Source organism: Esox lucius, chromosome 13 (assembly GCF_011004845.1).
Source record: "Esox lucius isolate fEsoLuc1 chromosome 13, fEsoLuc1.pri, whole genome shotgun sequence".
Taxonomy (NCBI): domain Eukaryota; kingdom Metazoa; phylum Chordata; class Actinopteri; order Esociformes; family Esocidae; genus Esox; species Esox lucius.
The window spans coordinates 39,471,374-39,495,606 of NC_047581.1; the positions used below are offsets into that span (position 1 = coordinate 39,471,374).

Genomic DNA, 24,233 nt, shown 5'->3' on the forward strand with positions numbered 1-24,233 from the left:
GCGTTGCACTATTTGCCAGCGCAGTATTTCACAGAGTGATGAACCCCTCCTCATCTTTACTTCTCATGCTTTCTGGGATACTCTTTTTATACCCAATCATGATACTGACCTGTTGTCAATTAACCTTAATTGTTGTGAGATGTTCCAGTAAGCTTTATTTAGCATTACACAACTTTTCCTGTCTTTTGTTGCCCATGTCCCAGCTTTTTTGAAAAGTGTTTGCAGGCATCAAATTCAATGTAGCCATATATGTTTTCAAGAAACAATAACATTTCTCAGTTTCAACATTTGATATTTTGATTCAGCCACTCAGATCAGAGCTGCCATCCCAGGAGAAAAGTCCTCAGCATAAAATTATTTTTCATGAATTGTCCCTGTCAGGCAGTCTGGGCTGTTGAGGCAATCTGGCAGTGAACAATTTAATTATCTGCTTCGCTAGGCACTGCACTACTCTCTCTTTCTTTCCCTCTTTTTGTTTTGTTGCTTTCGTTTTCCTCTCTGTCTCTCTCTGTTTCTCTTTCACTCACTCTTTACCTGCCTCTGTCTCTCTTTAAATTTTTCAGGTACAGGGTTCTTCCCAAAAACAATTTCAGCTATAGAATACACTCACCTAGGATTATTAGAAACACCATACTAATGCTGTGTTTGACCCCCTTTCGCCTTCAGAACTGCCTTAATTCTACGTGGCATTGATTCAACAAGGTGCTGAAAGCATTCTTTAGAAATGTTTGTCCATATTGATAGGATAGCATCTTGCAGTTGATGGAGATTTGTGGGATGCACATCCAGGGCACGAAGCTCCCGTTCCACCACATCCCAAAGATGCTCTATTGGGTTGAGATCTGGTGACTGTGGGGGCCATTTCAGTACAGTGAACTCATTGTCATGTTCAAGAAACCAATTTGAAATTATTCGAGCTTTGTGACATGGTGCATTATCCTGCTGGAAGTAGCCATCAGAGGATGGGTACATGGTGGTCATAAAGGGATGGACATGGTCAGAAACAATGCTCTGGTAGGCCATGGCATTTAAACGATGCCCAATTGGCACTAAGGGGCCTATAGTGTGCCAAGAAAATATCCCCCACACCATTACACCACCACCACCTGCCTGCACAGTGGTAACAAGGCATGATGGATCCATGTTCTCATTCTGTTTACGCCAAATTCTGACTCTACCATCTGAATGTCTCAACAGAAATCGAGACTCATCAGACCAGGCAACATTCTTCCAGTCTTCCACTGTCCAATTTTGGTGAGCTCGTGCAAATTGTAGCCTCTTTTTCCTATTTGTGAGTGGTAACCGGTGGGGTCTTCTGCTGTTGTAGCCCATCCGCCTCAAGGTTGTGCATGTTGTGGCTTCACAAATGCTTTGCTGCATACCTCGGTTGTTGTGGTTATTTCAGTCAAAGTTGCTCTTCTATCAGCTTGAATCAGACGGCCCATTCTCCTCTGACCTCTAGCATCAACAAGGCATTTTCGCCCACAGGACTGCCGCATACTGGATGTTTTTCCCTTTTCACACCATTCTTTGTAAACCTTAGAAATGGTTGTGCGTGAAAATCCCAGTAACTGAGCAGATTGTGTGCCGTCTGGCACCAACAACCATGCCACGCTCAAAATTGCTTAAATCACCTTTCTTTCCCATTCTGACATTCAGTTTGGAGTTCAGGAGATTGTCTTGACCAGGACCACACCCCTAAATGCATTGAAGCAACTGCCATGTGATTGGTTGATTAGATAATTGCATTAATGAGAAATTGAACAGGTGTTCCTAATAATCCTTGGTGAGTGTATATTTCACTTATACATTTCAATGATGGCTTTATAGTTGAAATTGTCAAAATCAGTGCTGCCAGCATAATATCCTGCTGCTAAAATAATGCTAATGAAGCCTCGAATGGCCATCAACAGCTCAAACTATCCACTTAGTAGTCAATTTGTGTCACCATCATCCAGTAGTGTACATCTGTATCCTGTATTAGCTTTGCCTAACAGCTTTGTTGTGTAATTTGTCTTCTGAAACTTGATGCTGAAGCTTGTTTGATGCAAATTAACTGTTTTTTTTCTCCAATCTCTCTTTTTGGTTCCTGTGATTTTATGATTTCTATATTTCTTGCTCGTTGGCACATAGTGGCTGCTTACTATGTTTAAATGGTGTCTTACTCCCTGTTGCATTGCTGATATACTACCAGATTAATGACAGTTTTATTGCCTGTTGTAGTAACTGTCATGTTACTATCTATTTCAAGACTGTCTTTGTCTATTTCAGGGCTTTCTTACTCGGTTTTCAATCTGTTCATTTCAACATTGACTTGCTTATTGTCTTACTGTCTTTTATGGACTGTCCAACTATCTATTTCAATACTGTTTTACTGTCTGTTTCAGGACTGTCTTACTGTCTGTTACAGGTGAATGAAATCTACCATGATGAGTCTCTTGGAGTTCATATCAATGTGGTGTTGGTGAGGATGATTATGCTGGGCTATGCTAAGGTATGTGGTGCTGTTGAGGATGGTTATACTGGGCTATGCTAAGGTATGTGTTGCTGTTGAGGATGGTTATACTGGGCTATGCTAAGGTATGTGGTGCTGTTGAGGATGGTTATACTGGGCTGTGCTAAGGTATGAGGTGTTGTTGAGGATGGTTATATTGGACTATGTTAAGATATGTGGTGTTGTTGAGGATGGTTATACTGGACTATGCTAAGGTATGAGGTGTTGTTGAGGATGGTTATACTGGACTATGTTAAGATATGTGGTCTTGTTGAGGATGGTTATACTGGACTATGCTAATGTATGTGGTGCTGTTGAGGATGGTTATACTGGGCTATGCTAAGGTATGAGGTGTTGTTGAGGATGGTTATACTGGACTATGTTAAGATATGTGGTGTTGTTGAGGATGGTTATACTGGACTATGCTAAGGTATGAGGTTTTGTTGAGGATGGTTATACTGGACTATGTTAAGATATGTGGTCTTGTTGAGGATGGTTATACTGGACTATGCTAATGTATGTGGTGCTGTTGAGGATGGTTATACTGAACTGTGCTAAGGTATGTGGTGATGTTGAGGATGGTTATATTGGACTAGGCTAAAGTATGTGGTGTTGTTGAGGATGGTTATACTGAACTATGCTAAGCTATGTGGTGTTGTTGAGGAGGCTTATACTGGACTATGCTAAGGTATGAGGTGTTGGTGAGGATGATTATACTGGGCTATGCTAAGGTATGTGGTGATGTTAAGGATGGTTATATTGGACTAAGCTAACGTATGTGGTGTTGTTGAGGATGGTTATACTGGACTATGTTAAGATATGTGGTCTTGTTGAGGATGGTTATACTGGGCTATGCTAAGATATGTGGTGTTGTTGAGGATGGTTAAACTGGACTATGTTAAGATATGTGGTGTTGTTGAGGATGGTTATACTGGACTATGTTAAGATATGTGGTCTTGTTGAGGATGGTTATACTGGACTATGCTAATGTATGTGGTGCTTTTGAGGATGGTTATACTGAACTATGACGATAAATAAAAAAGGGTCAGTATGTTATTATTTGTCAGAACACAGGTTTAATATTTAACCCTAACCAAGAACACAGATATCTAACCCAGAACCCAGGTATCTAACCCTAACCCAGAACACAGATAACTAACCCTAACCCAGAACACAGATATATAACCCTAACCCAGAACACAGGTATCTAACCCTAAACCTTACTGTAAAATGTAAAGACTGTATATGTGATCCATGAGGGAATTTAACTCATGACAGTGTTGCTAGTTTTATCAGCTTTTAAGAGTATTTCTCTCTGTTCTGTCAGTCCATCAACCTGATAGAACGAGGGAACCCATCCAGGAGTCTTGAGAATGTTTGTCGCTGGGCCTTTGTACAACAGAAGGCTGACCCAGAACATTCTGAACATCACGATCATGCCATCTTCCTGACCAGACAGGGCTTCGGACCCACTGGCATGCAGGGTAAGACTCTTAGGCTGACCTTTAACTACACACACCTACCAATAATCATGACCCATGATCCTTGACCTCCTAAACATGACCTCTAATTGTTGACCGATCACCCAGTGGCCAATAGAGTAGGTCCAGGTAACCCTATGTTTTAGCGTTCTGTCAATCTCACCAACTTCCATTTCCTGCTCCCCAGCTGACATTCATGGCCTAGTTGACTTTACTTGACACATTGTTCTTTTGGAGAATGCTCTGTGGTGAACACCCAACCTACAGTAGCACCTGCTAATCACAGAACTAGCGGAGCAGCCGCGGTACTATTTATTGTTTGATGTGGTTTGGTTTTGGTTTCAAGATTGTGTCAAATACAGGTGATCAGCCTTATAACAGCAGATCATAGTGTTTTGGTAGTGGTTTCTGCACTGTGATCAATACAGGTGAAATATATGTAAACATGAGTGAGCAGGCAAAACACATCTTTTATTTCTTATGGGATTCACATTCAATTGTAGGTCATAACAGAATGGCAGAATTATAAAACAAAACATGGCAACAAAGAAAAAAATTAACTGACCCCTGTTCAATAGTCTGCATACACTTGGTCGTCTTGCATGAAATGCACATTTGAGAACTCCTCAGAGTGGCTCAATGATATTAAGGTCAGGAGACTGTGATGGCCACTCCAGAACATCACCTTTTTCTGACACTGGAGGGTCAACTTGGCCTTGTGCTTAGGGTCATCGTTATGCTGGAAAGTCCAAGAGCGTCCCATGCGCAGCTTTTGTGCAGAAGAATGCAAATTGTCTTCCAGTATTTTCTGATAACATGCTGCCATACATTTTCACAAGATTCCCTGTGCCTTTAGTGCTCACACATCCCCAAAACAACAGTGAGCCACCACCATGCTTCACAGTGGGTAGGTTATTCTGTTCACTATAGGCCTTGTTCACCCCTCTCCAAACATAGTGCTTATGGTTTTGACCATAAAGTTCTATTTTGGTCTCGTCACTTCACAAATTAGTGTGCCAGAGGCTGTGAGTTGTGTCAAGGCATATTGTAACCTGGATTTTTTGTGACATTGGTGCAGTAAAGTCTTCTTTCTGGCAACTCAACCATGCAGCTCATTTTTTTTTTAAGTATCTTCATATTGTGCTCCTTGAAACAACCACACTGTCTTTTTCCAGAGCAGCCTGCATTTCTCCTGAGGTTACCTGTGGGTTATTCTTTGTATCCCAAATAATTCTTCTGGCAGTTTTGACTGAAATCTTTCTTGGTCTACCTGACCTTGGCTTGGTATCAAGAGATCCCTGAATTGTCCACTTCTTAATAAGTGATTGAACAGTACTGACATGCTTTTGGAAGGCTTTGTATATCTTTTTATATCTTTTTCCATCTTTATAACGTTCCATTACCTTGTTACGCAGGTCTTTTCTGCTCCCCATGGCTCAGTATCTAGGCTGCTCAGTGCATCCACATGAGAGCTAACAAACCCATTGACTATTTATACACAGACACTAATTGCAATTTAAAAAGCCACAGATGTGGGAAATTCACCTTTAACTGCCATTTTCACCTGTGTGTGTGACACCTTTTGATCTGAGCCATTTGGGTGATTTCTGTAATCATTATGATTTAAAAAGGAGCCAAACAACTATGTGATAATAAATTGCTTCATATGACCACTATCCTTAAATAAAAGACAGTTTTTTGCTTGATCAGTCATATTTTCAACATCAATGCCACCATTTCACAATTTCTGCCAGGTTATGCAAACTTATAAGCACAACTGTAAATATATGTATGAAATACAGCTCTGGAAAGAATTAAGAGACCACTCCTATTTTTTCTTAAATCAGCATCTCTACAGTTATGGCAGCCATTCCATTCCATTGTGTGTTAAATTCCAACACAGACACACCTCATTTTACTTAATGAGGTACTGATTAGGTGATTACTTGAACCAAATCGAATTTAACTAGGAAAAGTATAAAAACCACTGCTGTGGTCATCACTATCCTCTTGCAATAGGACCATCTGGATGGCAAAAACTGTGGAAGTAGTACCTCAAAAGTCATTTTAATAAAAACATTACTATTCAGCATGACAAAAGAGTTGAAAAGCAAAACTTTGAGAGAGGAAAAAAACAGTTCAATTCTGGTTTTACTGGCAGAGGGATACAGTGAGCATCGGGTTGCTTCCATCCTGAAAATTTCAAAGATGACAGTTCATAAGAACAAGGTCAAGTGACAGACACTGGGGACAACAAAGCTACAGACTGGCAGAGGGTGAAAACTACTGTCCACTGACCGAGATGACTGTCAACTAATTCGAATGTCACTCAACAACCGTAGGATGACATCAAGTGAACTACAAAAAGAATGGCAAACAGCAGCTGGAGTGAAGTACACGGCGAGGGGTTAGGGCTGAAATCATAAAAAGCTAGAAAAAAGCCCTTCATCAATGAGAAGCAAAAAAGAGCCAGGCTGAAGTTTGCAAAAGACCGTAAGGATTGGACCGTAGAGGAATGGAGTACGGTCATCTTCTCGGACGAGTCACATTTTCAGCTTTGCCCAACACCTGGTCATCTAATGGTTAGACGGAGACCTGGAGAGGCCTACATGCCACAGTGTCTCGCACCCACTGTGAAATTTGTTGGAAGATCGTGATGATTTGGGGATGCTTCAGCAAGGCTAGATTCGGGCAGATTTGTCTTTGTGAAGGACGCATGAATCAAGCCAAGTTCAAGGTTATCCTGGAAGAACACCTGCTTCCTTCTGCTCTGACAATGTTCCAAACTCTGAGAATTGGTTTTTCCAGCAGGATAATGCTCCATGCCATCAAACAAAGCCAAGCTACTTCAATTTTTATGCCAGGAGTGGCATAAAGTCACCCAACAGCAATGTGACAGACTGGTGGAAAGCATGCCAAGACGCATGAAAGTTGTGATTAAAAATCAGGGTTATTCCACCAAATATTGATTTCTGAACTCTTCCTAAGTTAAAACATTAGTATTTTGTTGTTGAAAAATGAATATGATTTTTTTTTCTTTGCATTATTTGAGGTCTGAAAACAATGCATATTTTTTTGGTTATTTTGACCAGTTATTTTCTACAAATAAATACTCTAAATGACAATATTTGGATTTGGATTTAGGAGTAATGTTGTCAGTAGTTTATAGAATAAAACAAAACTGTTAATTATACTCAAACACATACCTATGAATAGTAAAACCAAAGAAACTGATAATTTTGCAGTGGTCTTTTAATTTTTTGTGCTCAATACAGGTGATCAGCCCTAAAATAACACATCATAGTGTTGTGCTCTGTCCTCAAACAATGGGTTTGATGGTAGATTTTATACTGTATGTTGTTTTGAGTGTTTTCTACTGTCCATTGTTTTAAGAGATTTTTTGTTTCAGTGGCTAACATCCTTCGTAATAGTGGCCTAAAGTTGTCCAGTGGTCTGAGATGCTGCTGTATCATGCCTAATTGGTTTGTTATATTGTCCTGATACCATAGTGTGACATTTATAACGAACTCATAGTTTACGAAGTTGAAAAATGTATACAATAGGCAGACTGATTGAGGATTCATATTTAGCAATAGGGCCACTGAAGACTAGCATTTACCACCAGACACATCGACGATTGGGAGTTAGCTTTGAGTCCATTGAGAATTATCATTTAAAAGCAGGGATTCTGAGGATTAACATTTAGCATCAGACAAATTGACGATTTACACTATGCACAATGGCCACTTAGCATTAGATTTAAATATCAGACACATTTTCATTTAGCGCCAGGGCTAGAGAGGATTATCATTTAGCCCCAGGGGTAGAGAGGATTATCATTTAGCCCCAGGGGTAGAGAGGATTATTATTTAGCCCCAGGGGTAGAGAGGATTATCATTTAGCCCCAGGGGTAGAGATGATTATCATTTAGCCCCAGGGCTAGGGAGAATTGTCATTTAGCAATAGGGCTAGTGCGGATTATCATTTAGCACCAGGCCAATTAAGGATTAGAATTTTGCACTAGACCCACCAATAATTAGCATTTTACAACACAGAATTAGCAATTTGTAGCTGTCCACTGAGGTTAGCACCTCTGTTCTATAAAGACTTATTAATGATCCACTCCACCACCTTGCATTTATAAAGACTTGTTAGATCCACTACATCACAATATATCCACTCTTGGTATCATCCTCTGAGATGTTTTGCCAAGCTTCTGCTGCTGCCATTTTGAGATATTTCTTTTAAGGAGTGTCTGACAGTCTTTACTTCAGCAAGTTAAATGCATGTTCAATTGGATTTAAATTAAGAAATAGTCATTTATAATTTCCATATGTTTCCCTGATGAATGTAATGGTTGTGTTTGCAGTGTTTTTTGCAGTGTCATTGTCCTGTTGCATGGTGAAGCTACAGCCAATGAGTCTGGTGGAATTTTCTTGTACATTAAATGTTTGTGTACACTTCTGAAATCATTCTACTGCTGCATAATTTTCTTGTACTTTGGATGTTTCCATACACTTCTTCATTCTATTGCTGCATCATTTTATTGTACATTGGATGTTTCAATACACTTCTTAATTCTACTTCTGCATCATTTTCTTGTACACTGGATGTTTCAATACACTTCTGAATTCATTCTACTGCTGCATCATTTTCTTGTACATTGAATGTTTCTGTACACATCTTAATTCTACTGCTGCTACATCATTTTCTTGTACATTGTTAGCCAAGATCTTTCTGTTAACTTCTGAATTAATTCTATTGCTGCATCATTTGTTACATCATAAATGAGTGAGCCTGTTCCAGATGAAGACATGCATGCCCATGCCATGACACTACCTCCGCCTAGAGACAACCTCCACCATGCTTCACATATTAGGTGGAATGGTTTGGATAATCTTCAGTTCCTCCTTTTCTCCACACTTTTGTCTTCCCATCACTTTGATAAAGGTACAACCTAATCCCACCTGTCCATTAAACCTCAAAAACTGTACTGGATGATCTCTGTACTTTTTAGCTAAGTCTAATCTGGCCCTTCTGTTTTTGGTTGCATTTTGCACTGTAGCCTTAAGTCTTCTGTGAACAGTAGATTTTGACACTTTCACCTCAGCATTCTGGATGTTGGAGGTCATTTCACTGACACTTATTTTAGGATTGTTATTCACAGCTCTGGTAATTGTTCTGTCATCAACTGCTCTTGTTTCTCTTGGCTGACCTGATCGATGTCAATTGCTGAAGACACCAGCCATTCTTTTTATTCAGGACATTCCAAACTTGATTTGGCTATGCCAAAATCAATTGTTTGAGGTCTTGCTTTCTTTTAACATCCAAATCACTTGTTTTTCTTTCATAGATAGCTCCCTAGGTCATCTTAGGATAATGTCTAGTGACATCAAGTGTGGACTCCAAAGGCAAAAGCAAAAGTTAGAACCGAGACTACACATTCACAGCTCTTTTATTTGTGAATGACCAATGCAACAGGAAACTGAGCTGCAGTGTTCTGCCGCTGCAAGTTGGAGATATCAGGAGACAAGATACCATTGTTTGTTAATCAAGCTCCTGAATGGCCATAACTGTCTGTTTAACATTTCGTTTGAGCTTTTCTGACTTCTCTTTCATTACATCGTGATCTGATACCTAATTAGCATTGGCTTGGAAACACATTCATTTTATCTTAATGGTTGAAAAATAAAATTGAATTCATCATGTTCAGGATAAAAGATGGTCCTGGCATCTGACATTGTTCGACTATAACATGGAGCTTCTAGCTCAGGGGTGTCAAACTGGTTCCACGGAGGGCCAAGTATCTGCCGGTTCTTGTTTTTTCCATGAATTGGTTGCCAGGTCAGACCTAAAAAACCAAGTGAGTGTAGAAACTAACCAATTAGTGACTTAATTAATCAATCATGTACAAGGTGAGAGCGAAAACCTGCAGATACTCGTTCCTCCATGGAACCGTTTTGACCCTTCTGTTCTAGCTAGATAGAGACCCCCTCTACCTTATTTGTTTAATTAAGATCCATTTCAGACCCACTCTAGTGGTTTTCTACAGATAGGGAGGGGTAGTTGTAAGGGCTCTTCAGAGTTGTTAAGGAAGTGTAATGGCTTCATAGGGACTGCCTGGGAGAAGTAATGGAGAGGTAATGGTGAGGGCACTATTGTCAGATCCAGGCTGGGGTGCCTCTAGGCATCTCTATGGGCCTGGGGGCCACAGCCAGTGCCTGACCATGGGGATGCCTCTAGGCATCTCTACACTTGAGTTTTGTTGTCCCCAATTAGAGGCAGCTGCGCTGTTTACTCTTATTGGGGACCCTATTAAGTTCAGTTTTTTCTCCATGTTTTGTGGATCATTGTTTGTGCCTGTGTTGTGTTGTGCTTCAGTTCACAGGTTGCCTCCTTTTGTTGTTTTGGCATTACAATTAAAAGGACGTTTCCCTGTACTCACTCTGTGCCTCGTGTCCTGCCTTCCCTGAACCATGACATCTATAGGGCTGCTAGGAAGAGGTAATGGTGAGGGCTCTATAGGACTGGTAGGAAGAGGTCATGTTGAGGGCTCTATAGGACTGTGTTGTGTAGTTGTGATGGGATTTATTGGGGCAGTGTAGTGTAGTTGTGATGTGAATGACGGGGATAGTGTAGTGTAGTTGTGATTGGACTGATGGGGACAGTGTAGTGTAGTTGTGTCTTTATATTGTATTTCTTTCACCATTTCAATATCATAATGCTTTTCTTTAACCGTCCTTGTTTCCTGTCGGTACCAGGCTATGCCCCAGTAACAGGCATGTGCCACCCGGTCCGGAGTTGCACCTTAAACCACGAGGATGGATTCTCTTCTGCCTTCGTTGTGGCCCATGAGACTGGACATGTGTAAGTTTTGATCTAATATTCCCTGTGTTAACATGGGGGTGATTCATGTGTAAGTTCTGAGGGGTGTACTACAAAGTGAGGTAACTGGCTTATCGAGGTTTCTTCAGAAGTAACTTTGTGACATTGGGTTTAACTTCCTGAATAATTATAATAGTAATAATAATAATAATAACATTATTTGTATAGTGCGTTTCTAGAACAATTTCACAAAGTGTTTAACAAACAATCGAGTGTAGAATCGATTCAGGTAATTAGACAGAACACACAAGTCATTTACTCAAGTCATTTGGCACAACTGACTGATACAACTGCATATCATCTGCATAACAATGAAAAGAAATGTCATGCTGACGAATTATCCAACCTAATGGAAGCGTATACAGAGAAAACAGGATTGGCCCCCGGATGGAACCCTGCAGAACACCACATAGGAAGATATAACTGTTAATGGACACTACAAATGAACCAGTTTAGTGAACCAATCTAGTGTAATCCCTGAGATCCCACCCCAATTTCAAAAATGTTGTGTTCTGTAGTGTCGAAAGCTGCACTAAGATCCAGTAACAACAAGATTGAACATTCTCCAGGGTCAGCATTCAACAAGTCATTTGTAACCATAACAAGAGTAGTTTCAGTTCTGTGTTTCTGATGAAAGCCGGACTGGAATTTTCCCACAATAAAATTGTCCCACCACCTGTAAAAGTTGCTTTGCTACCACTTTTTCTAAAATGTTGGATAAGAAGGGCAGCTAGGAAATTGGCCTGTAGTTATTAAAAACAGAGGTGTCATGATTAGGTTTTTTTAAGAAGAGGCTGAACACATGCTGACTTACAATAGTCAGGTACACAACCTGTGCTGAGAGAACTGTTTATAATGAAGAGTAGTTCAGGGCTTACTGTTCCAATAATTTCTTTAAGCAGTCTGGGAGGTATAATGTCTAGTTTCACTGGGCAAAAGGTTTTAAATGAGATTAAGGTGCTTTAAGGAGTAAAACAATTGCTAATATTGGCAATTGTATTGAAGCTAATATTAGCAATTGTTTTACTCCTTATAGCCTAGGCCCAATTTATGCATATTAGACAACATGCCCACTCAGACCTACTAGGTTCTGCCGTCTTAAGACAACGTGTCTACTCAGACCTACTGGGTCCTGCCGTCTTAAGACAACGTGTCTACTCAGACCTACTGGGTCCTGCCGTCTTAAGACAACGTGCCTACTCAGACCTACTGGGTTCTGCCGTCTTAAGACAACATGTCTACTCAGACCTACTGGGTTCTGCCGTCTTAAGGCAACGTGTCTACTCAGACCTACTGGGTTCTGCCGTCTTAAGACAACGTGTCTACTCAGACCTATTGGGTTCTGCCGTCTTAAGACAACGTGTCTACTCAGACCTACTGGGTTCTGCCGTCTTAAGGCAACGTGTCTACTCAGACCTACTGGGTTCTGCCGTCTTAAGGCAACGTGTCTACTCAGACCTACTGGGTCCTGCCGTCTTAAGGCAACGTGTCTACTCAGACCTACTGGGTCCTGCCGTCTTAAGGCAACGTGTCTACTCAGACCTACTGGGTTCTGCCGTCTTAAGGCGACATGTCTACTCAGACCTACTGGGTTCTGCCGTCTTAAGGCAACGTGTCTACTCAGACCTACTGGGTTCTGCTGTCTTAAGGCAACGTGTCTACTCAGACCTACTGGGTTCTGCCGTCTTAAGGCAACGTGTCTACTCAGACCTACTGGGTTCTGCCGTCTTAAGACAACGTGTCTACTCAGACCTACTGGGTTCTGCCGTCTTAAGACAACGTGTCTACTCAGACCTACTGGGTTCTGCCGTCTTAAGACAACATGTCCACTCAGACCTATTGGGTTCTGCCATCTTAAGATAACAGAAGAAAGTAGAAATTGGAATGTTTTGTTTAATGGCCAGAGGCTGTCTTTAGGTTTAGAAACTGAGCCCCCTCCATGCCCATTATGTCCTTGAAATAATCCTGTTTATTAGTTTCTATGGAGTTGTGTCAAACTACATTGGCTGTGAAGCGTAGGGTCGTAGATACATTGCTGGCCACCTTTTCAGTTACCTTTGGCACTATTGGTTTTTCAGATTTAATCAAATAAAATCCTCTACAGACACTATTTTGTCCTGATCATGCAGACATATTATAGTCTGGATTGTGGATTCAATACCTGACTGTCCACATTAGCACAGGAGAAAATATAATTCCTTTTTATTCCCTTTTGAAATTTTGAAATGGATCTGAATCACTTTTTTGGAGGTTTTCTACCAGAGTGGTTTATCCTGTTTGTAGGGAGCCTTCTTGCATTAAGTGTACTTTTGTGGTCTGACAGCCCAGTAACCATATTGAAAGAATTACCACTCTTCTGTTTATTGCTTAAAACTAGGTCAGTCTGTGTCTTAAAAGAACAAGTCATGCTTGTGGGGTTTTAACTAGCTGTGTTAGGTCTAATGTATTAGTTATGTTTCAGGGCTTTCACATAGGGTTGAATATGTCCTACTAAAATTATTTACAAAAATCACATTCCCTAAGCATTTATTTCAACTGAATGAGGTAAATAACTTTCACAAGCTACAGACAATGTCCAAGAGTCCAGCAGAGGGTGTGGATGGTTATTGGCTGATGACAACCTCCTGTTTGACAAGCAGTGTGACAGGAAGTAGAACGTCTTGGCAAGATGTGCATCAAAGGACACATTTTACATTTTAAAATAATTTAGCAGGCCCTTATCCAGTTACAATAGTCTGTATATTTTAGATTTTTGCTGTTATTAATTTGGTCATAATACCAAATTAATAATAGCAAATTGGGAGGTAAGACAAAATTTGGTAAACATGGGAGCAGGGTGGTCTGCAGAATAAATCGTCTTTACAGTGAAACCTATTTTGAGGGTGGTCTTTACAGTGAAACTTATATTGAGGGTGGTCTTTACAGTGAAACCTATTTTGAGGGTGGTCTTTACAGTGAAACCTATTTTGAGGGTGGTCTTTACAGTGAAACCTATTTTGAGGGTGGTCTTTACAGTGAAACCTTTTTTGAGGGTGGTTTGTTCAGTAAAACTCATCTGGCGGATGATGCCCCTGCTTCAGTCCTCTTCCTCATAGCAGCCCTGTATTAAAATGTAATTTGATCTTCCCTATTTTCCTGACATCTGTGATGAGGACATCTGCATTATTTGTTCCCAGCTAATTCAGTGGAGGGAGAGAGAGGTAGGTATGCTGGCCTGTGAATTACCAGAATCTGGAGGAAGAGTGGAACTTGCCAATTTGTTTATGAAATGCCTCCTGAACTTTTTTCTACAACCTAATGAATTGGATGTGTAGTTGTTCCACTTAGACATCCTACAATGAATGAAGTCTTTAAGGAAATCAGAGTCTGACAAATGACAAAAAAATGTGATGTAAAAATGGGGAGAGCATGGTGCAGGGATGCCAAAGTCAGTTACTCTGGATAAGGGTGTCAGCTAGATGAGTGAAATGTAAAGGGACGTCCTTGTCTGAATTAACTGAACTAGTATATCCCTGACTCTTATCTCTCTGGCAGACTGGGTATGGAACATGATGGTCAGGGGAATCGTTGTGGAGATGAGACTGCCATGGGAAGTGTCATGGCTCCACTGGTCCAAGCTGCCTTCCATCGATACCACTGGTCCATGTGTAGCGGACAGGAACTCAAGAGATACATGAAGTATGTGCCTCCTGCTGAGTACCCATAACACCATTATTCATTCCCTATGACTCTTATACCCATAACAGGATGTGACACATTTAAACCTAAACATATTAATGACTCCCTATGACTCTTATACCCACAACACCATGTGACACATTTAAACCTAACATATTAATGACTCCCTATGACTCTTATACCCACAACACCATGTGACACATTTAAACCTAAACATATTAATGACTCCCTATGACTCTTATACCCACAACACCATGTGACACATTTAAACCTAACATATTAATGACTCCCTATGACTCTTATACCCACAACACCATGTGACACATTTAAACCTAAACATATTAATGACTCCCTATGACTCTTATACCCACAACACCATGTGACACATTTAAACCTAAACATATTAATGACTCCCTATGACTCTTATACCCATAACACCAAGTGACACATTTAAACCTAAACATATTATTCACTCCCTATGACTGTTATACTCATAGCACCATGTCACACATTTAAACCTTAACATACTGTATTACTGTCTCCCTATGACATCCACACTATGACACACTATGACATTTTTAAACCTAAACATATTATACACTCCTTATGACTGTTGAACTATAACAACACCATGTGACATATTTAAACTGTAATATACTGTATTATTGACTCCCTGTGACTGTTATACTATACCTAATTATCTATACTTCACATTTTAAAACTTGACCATCAGGCATTTTCATTCATGCTTAGAGTACTAAAATAAACACAGTAGTAAGGTTTCTCCAGGAAAAGTGTTCAGATTTTACTCTCTTGCTGTTTAGAGGGATTCTAACTCTCTAAGAGCATTTTTACAATACAATAGTTTTATTTAGATGAACAGGCCTTTTTGCCAAGGTTACATAAGATATATATTTTTCCTATTGCAAATGGGTGAAACTTTAAATTGTGGCATGTCACCTTCTGAGGTTACATTAGACACTTTCCTGACAGATACTTCCTGTGGCTACTGAGGTTTAAAGATGAGTTTTCACCCAGTGTCTATTGAAGTGGAATGAACAGTGAAGTAGACAATCTGGTTCTGAAGTCCTGCTTCATACATAAATTGAATCAAATAATAGATAATTTTGTCATTAAGAGTCAACTAAAACAATCTCACACTGGTAGCTAATCTATCACCAGAGCTTGTATTAGAAATGTTCACAAGACATACAACTCCTATTACAATGCGTTTGCCAGGATGTATGGGGACTCTACATTCATTGTCCTGTCTTATACAATACATCCACATTTTATCATGACTGTTTACATGTAGTGAACATATTGGTTTTTAAACTGCCATTGTCATAGATCGATATGATGAGGCATCACTGGGACATTATTGATCAGATGACATAAGACTGGGTTTAGTGTCATGGCCGAAGTTCCTCTTCAAAACTTTCATTTATTTTAAGCTAATTGGCCTCAAGTTCCTTTTCAGTGTGATTATGCAGTCAAAACTCATTGACTTCAATTCTCTGTTCAGTGTGATTATGCAGTCAAAACTCATTGACTTCAATTCTCTGTTCAGTGTGATTATCTAGTCTAAACTCACTGGCTTGAAGTCCCTATTCGATGTGATTATCTAGTCTAAACTCACTGGCTTATAGTCCCTATTCGATGTGATTATCTAGTCTAAACTCGCAGGCTTCAATTCTCTGTTCAGTGTGATTTTCTAGTCTAAACTCATAGGCTTAATTTCTCTGTTCAAGGTGATTATGTAGTCAAAACTCATTGACTTAAATGCTCTGTTCAGTGTGATTATATAGTCTTAAGTATTTTTAAATCCCTTTTCAGTGTGATAATTTAGACACATTGACTATAAGTCTTTTCATTGTGATTATGTAGTCTGAACAAATTGGCCTCACTAACCCTGGGTCATGATTATGTAGTCTGAACTAATTAGCCTCACTAACCCTGGGTCATGATTGTACTAATTATTGTGACTGGACAACACATACATACACTATACACACAAACACATAATGTTGACTGACCCCATATTGTTCTCCAGATTATATATATTACTCACTGTCTGAAGGTGTTACATTTCATGTCACTGAAAGTAAAACAGGAATTGCAGTCTCTCATTGCTGCTGTGACTGTAGTTCACTTACAGCTATTAGCATCGATCAATCAATCAAATGTATTTGTAAAGCCCTCTTTACATCAGCAGTTTTCACAATGTGCTTTTACAAGACTCCCAGCCTGAAACCCCAAGGAGCAAACAACAACTGTGTTGAAGCACAGTGGCTAGGAAAAACTCCCTACAAGGGCCCAAAATTAAGGAATAAACCTAAAGAGGAACCAGGCTCGGAGGGGTGACCAGTCCTCTTCTGGCTGTGGAGAGTGAACAGTTTAAGAGTACAAGCTCTAATAATTAATAAATGCACTTGTGCTGTGTCCTGGTACTCCAGGTTATGACTAAATACATTTTGTATCTCATATGACTGTTCTCTTCACTGTGTGATTTACACTCTACAGCTCATTTGACTGTTCTCTTCACTGTGTGATTTACACTCAATAGCTCATATGACTGTTCTCTTCACTGTGTGATTCACACCCTACAGCTCATATGACTGTCTCCTTGATGATCCATTCAATCATGACTGGCCCCAGCTGCCGGAGCTACCTGGAATCAACTACTCCATGGACGAACAGTGTCGCTTCGACTTTGGGGTCGGATACAAGATCTGTACAACAGTAAGTCTAGTCAGAACCGGAACCCTGTCATAGTCAGAACCGGAACCCTGTCATAGTCAGAACCGGAACCCTGTCATAGTCAGAACCGCAGCCCTGTCATAGTCTGAACCGCAGCCCTGTCATAGTCTGAACCGCAGCCCTGTCATAGTCTGAACCGCAGCCCTGTCATAGTCAGAACCGGAGCCCTGTCATAGTCAGAACCGGAGCCCTGTCATAGTCAGAACCGGAACCCTGTCATAGTCAGAACCGCAGCCCTGTCATAGTCTGAACCGGAGCCCTGTCATAGTCAGAACCGCAGCCCTGTCATAGTCTGAACCGGAGCCCTGTCATAGTCTGAACCGGAACCCTGTCATAGTCAGAACCGGAGCCCTGTCATAGTTTGAACCGGAACCCTGTCATTTTGATGTCCTTCAACACATCAAAACATGTAGCTTATTTTAAGTTCTCTAATTCTGTCAGCACACAGAAAACACAAAAACAAAAATCTGTCAAAATGATGACAGACAGGCAACACAAAAATAAAAAAGGTTTAATGTAAAACACAACAATAAAATCAGTTAAGATAAAACAATCAGAGTAAACAGAAAGATAACAGCAGATGGTTACATTTACACAGGTTATTCCCCTGATAGCACAGAACTTGCATTATCCAAAGCAGTTACAAGCAACACAGAAACTAAAATTGTCCAATAAATGTTTAAAATGGGCAAGGGGGACAAGAGTCCCCACTTTAAGTTTGGTCTGCAGACTATTCCGTAAACAAGGAGCGTAACAGGAAAAGGCAGTCACACCCAATTCTGTGGAAATTGCAGGCGCCTTAAGTGTAATCCAGGCTTGAGATTCTGTTTTATTATTTCTAATGTTTATAAGTGATGATAAGAAAGAAAGTAGTTTATTCAGAAGTGCTTTATAGACAAACACAAGCATGTTGTTCTCGTCTCAAGGACAGCGAAGTCCATCCCACACTTTGATATGAATTACAGTGGTGAGTTCTGTAGCTAGCACCCTGTAGCTTGCACATTTTGTTTGGGGTTTTTCTTTACCATGGAAAGGATCCTACAATCATCCACCACTGTTGTCTTCCATGGACGTCCAGGACTTTTTGTGTTGCGACGCTCACCAGTGGGTTCTTTCTCAGAATGTACCAAACTATTGATTTGGCCACTCCTAATGTTCCTGCTATCTCTTTTTTGCAGCCTAAGGATAGCCTGTTTAATTTGAATAAAAAATGTTGACCGCATGTTGTAGGTTCAGAGCGACAGCTTCCAAATGTGTGAATGCCACACATGGAATCAACTCCAGACCTTTTACAGTACCTGCTTAATTGATGAAGAAATAACAAAAGATTTGCCCACACCTGTCCTTGGAAGAGCTTTTGAGTCAATTGTCCAATTACTTTTGTTCCCTTGAAAAAGAGGGGCTACATATTAAAGAGCTGTAATTCCTAAACCCTTCCTCTAATACTCTCACATTTAAGCTGAGAGACTGCACTTTAAGGGTTCACTGGCAACAGCTCTGGTGGACATGCCTGCAGTCAGCATGCCAGTTGCACGCTCTCTCGATGTCTGTTAAATGTTCAGTTCCATCACACAGCACAATGCCAGAGTGCCCTTTTATTGGGGCCAGCCTAAGGCAAAACTGTGCAATAATCATGTTGTCTAATCAGCATCTTGATATGCCACACCTGTGAGGTGGATGGATTATCCCGGCAAAGGAGAAGTGCTCACTAACACAGATTTAGACAGATTTGTGAACAATATTTGAGAGAAATAGGCCTTTTGTGTGCATAGAGAAATCTTTGAGTTCAGCTCATGATAAATGGGGGCAAAAAGTGTTGCGTTTATAATTTTGTTCAGTGTACATTGAAGCTCAGAGATAGGAAGCATCTAGTCATCCTGCCACTTCCTGAATTTGGCATCAGTCAGGTCCTTCACTGCTATTTAATTAATTATAAAGATGTCTTCAAGCATTGCTTCAATCAGCAGAGGTCATGTTTGTCTTTATAATGCAGTTGTGCATGTATACTTTAATCCGAAGTACCTCCAGCAGGGTTTGATGTTTTCTAACTTGGTAGGATCTGGTGATTGCCTTCAACAGCTGATCAGAATAATGAACTACTGAGTTCCTCTGTTAGTTTGCTGTATATCAATCAGCCAGCTGAAGAGCAGAGTCTTTTCTCGGCCAAGGCAGAAAAAAGACTCAGTTTGACTAAACTTCTGATTATAACCCTCTGAAGCCAGGACAGATGAGGACTAACCCTAACCCAGTCCGTGGATATTAGCTGAGTACGCCAATGGAAGCAGAACCAGCAGGCTAGAATGCAATCAGTCAAAGAACCCTCTGGTGACGATACTGAGATATACAGAAATATGCTTAATAGACTGTCAGTCTGTCTATCTGACAGCAAGATAGAGAGAGAGCCAGACAGGAAGACAGAAACAGACAGCCAGAAAGACAGACAGAGTGATGCTGAGTATCGCTGCCCTTTTGAAGGTCCAAGACATAGATAAACCTTACTGCTTAAGGTGTTGAATGACATTTCTTTGCAAAACAAAATAGATCTAAATACATTCAGCTGTATATAACAAAAATCCAAACTGGCAGAGCTAACATAAACCTTCTGTGAAAATGACAGCAGCATTACCATCAGTTCCTCGCCCTGTAGCTGACCTAGTTACAGCCTTATCCTACCACATACAGATACGAGCACCACACTGGATCGACTGTAGAAAACCACAAGACATAATGAAACACCCAAATGGATCAGTTCTCATGGCTTTAATGCAGAGAAGCATGTCAACAGTGCAACTAGATGACAAACTTCTACATCAGTTTGATTCCAAACACAAGAATTCATACAAGCATTTGACATTCCCATATAACCGAATGCTTCAAAATTGGGGTAGTTCTAGGGGCTAGAAATTAGGGTAAATAGTCTTGCTTAAGGACAGAACAACAGATTGTCCACCTTGCCGGCTTGGGGATTCCCTCACTTAGTTCATAATACCAACCGGTTTCAAGCAGTCCACCATAGTCCCTGTGCCAGAGAACACCAGTTAACCTGCCTAAGTCACAATTTTCCAGGATCTCTTATCCTGGTCATGGCTGAAGGCAACACGGTCTGAACCCAATCCAGTTTGAACAGATCCACTGATGACAATTTAAAATGCACTCCACCCTTACCCACCAGAACAGGGAGAATACCTGCATCAGAATGCTGTTCATTGATCACATATCATTGGTCACTACCATGATATGTGCAAATGGGTCTTGTTTTTCTTAACAGGGGCCCCCAGGGGGAGAGGGCAGCCAACAACACATCTGACTCTCTCACCCTGAACACAGGGGCCCCTCAGGGGATGAGGGCAGCCAACAACACATCTACCTCTCTCACCCTGAACACAGGGGCCCCTCAGGGGATGATGGCATCCAACAATACATCTGCTTCTCTCACCCTGAACACAGGGGCCCCTCTGGGGGTGAGGGCAGCCAACAACACATCTACCTCTCTCACCCTGAACACAGGGGCCCCTCAGGGGGTGAGGGCAGCCAACAACACATCTACCTCTCTCACCCTGAACACAGGGGCCCCTCAGGGGATGAGGGCTGCCAACAACACATCTACCTCTCTCACCCTGAACACAAGGGCCCCTCAGGGGATGATGGCATCCAACAATACATCTGCTTCTCTCACCCTGAACACAGGGGCCCCTCAGGGGATGATGGCATCCAACAATACATCTGCTTCTCTCACCCTGAACACAGGGGCCCCTCAGGGGGTGAGGGCAGCCAACAACACATCTGCCTCTCTCACCCTGAACACAGGGGCCCCTCAGGGGGTGAGGGCAGCCAACAACACATCAACTCTCTCACCCTGAACACAGGGGCCCCTCAGGGGGTTCTTTCAATTATTATTGCTGGACCGCCTAAGTGGAGCCAGGCAAGAAGAGCAAATGTCTCTTACTGAGTGAGTGAGTGACTGACTGACTGAGTACCCCTTTTTAAATAGCGTAGTGGTTAGAGAAGCGGACCTGTTCGTATCTCCTTGCAGGCGAAGTGAAGTATGCATTATGAATTATTCCGTATAGAAGAAAACTTTGCTGGCTAAAACCGTCAGTATCTACATTATAGTAAGCCTGAAATAAAACAGTTTACGGTTATATTGCGACTATTGCGATTTTTGAAGTATGCAAGATAGACAAACACATTTGCTGGCTACAACATACAGTAGTTACATTATAATAACAAATAACATTTATGAAATGGTCCAGTCCGTTTTCAGTGCCCATCATAGTACTGAGACTGCACTTGTGAATGTAACAAATTACCTTCTAAAGGCCTCAGACAAAGGTTCCGCATCCGTTCTGTTGCTTCTTGATCTTAGTGCTGCTTTAGACATTATTGGTCACTCCCTTCTCTTAGAATGTTTAAGCCTGGTTTAAATCTTGTTTATCTGAAAGATATCAGTTTGTTAGTGTGGATGGCATATCCTCTGACAAGTGTTCCTCGGTTCTGGGCCTATTATTGTTCTCACTATATATGCTGCTTCTGGGCGATGTAATCCGAAATCACAATGTACATTTTCACTGTTATGCTGATGACACAGTTATATATTTCAATGAAGCATGGACAAGCCCCAAAATTAGCTACTTTGGAAGTATGCATTTCAGATATTAGGAAGTGGATGACCAAGAACTTCTTGGTCTTAAACTCAAGAAAAACAGAAATGCTTGTTTTAGGACTCAAGAAACAAAGAGCGTTGTTAGCAGATTTTACTGTGAACCTCGACGTCTGCATGGTCGTATCCCAAAAAACTGTAAGAAACCTTGGCGTTACCCTTGACCTTGACCTCTCCTTTGATGAACATATAAAATATGTCTCAAGAGTTGCTTATTTTCATCTTCGAAACATTGCAAAAATCAGAAACTTTCTATCAAAAACTGATGCAGAAAAACTAATCCATGCTTTTGTTACTTCTAGACTAGATTACTGCAATGCTCTTCTTTCCTGTTACCCTGACAAATCAATAAATAAGATTCAATTAGTGCTGCACACGGCTGCTAGAATCCTAACTAGAACATGTTAGAACACATTACTCCTGTACTAGCCTTTTTACACTGGCTGCCTGTAAGGGTTAGGGCTGATTTTAATGTTTTACTGTTAACCTATAAATCAATACATGGACTTGCTCCTACTTACCTTGCTGAAATGATTCAACCATACATACCTGCACGTAACCTACGATCACAAGATGCAGGCTTTTTTAAATGTACCTAGAATCTCTAAACAAACAGCCCGGAGGCAGGGACTCAGTGCAAACTTTCAAGTGTCTACTAAAGACTCATCTCTACAGCATGGTCTATGATTAGGTGTAGCCTGGCCCGGGGGCGTGAAGGTCACCAGAAGGCTTGATACTGACCACCCTTGCTGCCAGGTGGGCTCTCATCGCCATAGGGATACCCTCCCTCCAATGCCTCTCGGGGGCAGAGTCACTGGCTTGTTGTTGTCTCTCTGTTGCGCACTTATGCAATTGGGCTGTACTCTGCTGGCAATACTCGGCCCTCATTCAGGGTGGTTGCGGTTGGTGCGTGTCCCTTTGGTTGATGCTTGGCAATGTGGGTGGATTGATTTCCTGCCTGTTGGGCCCTGTCCGGGGCCTCCCCCAGATAGGGCCACAGTGTCGCCGGACCCCCCTGTCTCAGTCCCAAGGTCTTACGCTGCTATATTATTGTGCTGGGGGAGTAGGGTCAGTTCTCCTTCACTAAGTTCTCCTTCTCCACTATAAATCCTTGTTGATATGAGGAATGTATTTTCTGAATTTTTCCAGTCTCCTCCCGTTTTGAACTTAGGAGGGCAAGAGGTCCTGGCCCACATCTTCGGAGTACCTGGCTTGGGGGACCCGTTGCTGTCCCTGTCCAGAGTCCTCCTGGTTGTGTTGCAGATCGAGTCGATGCCTGACGATTTCAGCTGTCACTGTGCTGACACCTCCCCTCCCCCGTGTTGTCCCTTTCCTTGTCCATCAGGTCATGCTTCCAACCTGGGCTAAGTTTAGATAGACAATAGACTCAGCCCACACACATTTATTAATTATTACAAATGTAATCTTAATATGTTCACCTGGCACCGCCAGAAGAGGACTGGTCACCCCTCTGAGCCTGGGTCCTCTCTAGGTTTCTTCCTAAGTTTTTCCTAAATTCAACACTACTGTTGTTTGCTTCTTGGAGTGTAAGGCCAGATGTTTTATAAAAGCAGTTTGTGATGTCTGCTGATGTAAAAAGGGCTTTATAAATACATTTGATTGAAAATAAATTTGATTGATTAACATTATAGTAAGCCTTAACTGAAACTGTATACGGTTATATTGCTACTGTTTCTGGCATGGAAAAGTTAATCTTTAGTCTCACTAGCAATTGCTCAATTCTTATGATTATTCCTAGGAAGTTAGTAGATACTAGTTAGCCTATTACTGGCTAATAAACTGTTTAAACGGCCAGTGGCAAAAGCAATACAGTCCATAGACGCTATGGTGGAGGTAAACGTAATAAGAAACGTTATTCTCAAAAGACTCTAGCAACTGCTGAAACGTGTAATGACGTGGCATAGTGGTTAAAGACAGTGCCTCTCAGGTGGAAGACCTAAGTTCAAATCTATTGAGACCCATGACATTTATTTATTATTTCTTGTAGATTCCACGATTCTCTTATCTTTTCACTTTGTTATCGTCACCTTTATGGGTTTGTTATCGTCACCTTTATTGATAGTTATTGTATCAATGTCATTTACGAATGAAAGAAAAAAGTATGTTGTTTTGCCATGAAAGAAAGAAATATGTTCTTATGCCATGAAATGAAATAGCATTGGCAGACTCGCTAGCAATTGCTAAATTCTTATGACTATTCCAGTAAGTTAGTAGATACCGGTAAAGCTTGATTCTGGCTAAAACGAATGGCCAA

The 24,233-nt window shown here is 41.1% G+C and overlaps 1 protein-coding gene across 1 annotated transcript in view; it reads left to right on the top strand.

The window, feature by feature from the left end:
* The window catches only part of adamts3 (ADAM metallopeptidase with thrombospondin type 1 motif, 3), a 107,056-nt gene that overhangs the window by 54,580 nt on the left and 28,243 nt on the right, over positions 1-24,233 (top strand). The window contains exons 6-11 of the mRNA XM_034296557.1: positions 2,411-2,494; positions 3,822-3,978; positions 10,465-10,479; positions 10,737-10,842; positions 14,395-14,538; positions 17,148-17,280. Coding sequence (XP_034152448.1) covers positions 2,411-2,494; positions 3,822-3,978; positions 10,465-10,479; positions 10,737-10,842; positions 14,395-14,538; positions 17,148-17,280 — 639 coding nt within the window. The remainder of the gene's footprint in view (positions 1-2,410; positions 2,495-3,821; positions 3,979-10,464; positions 10,480-10,736; positions 10,843-14,394; positions 14,539-17,147; positions 17,281-24,233) is intronic.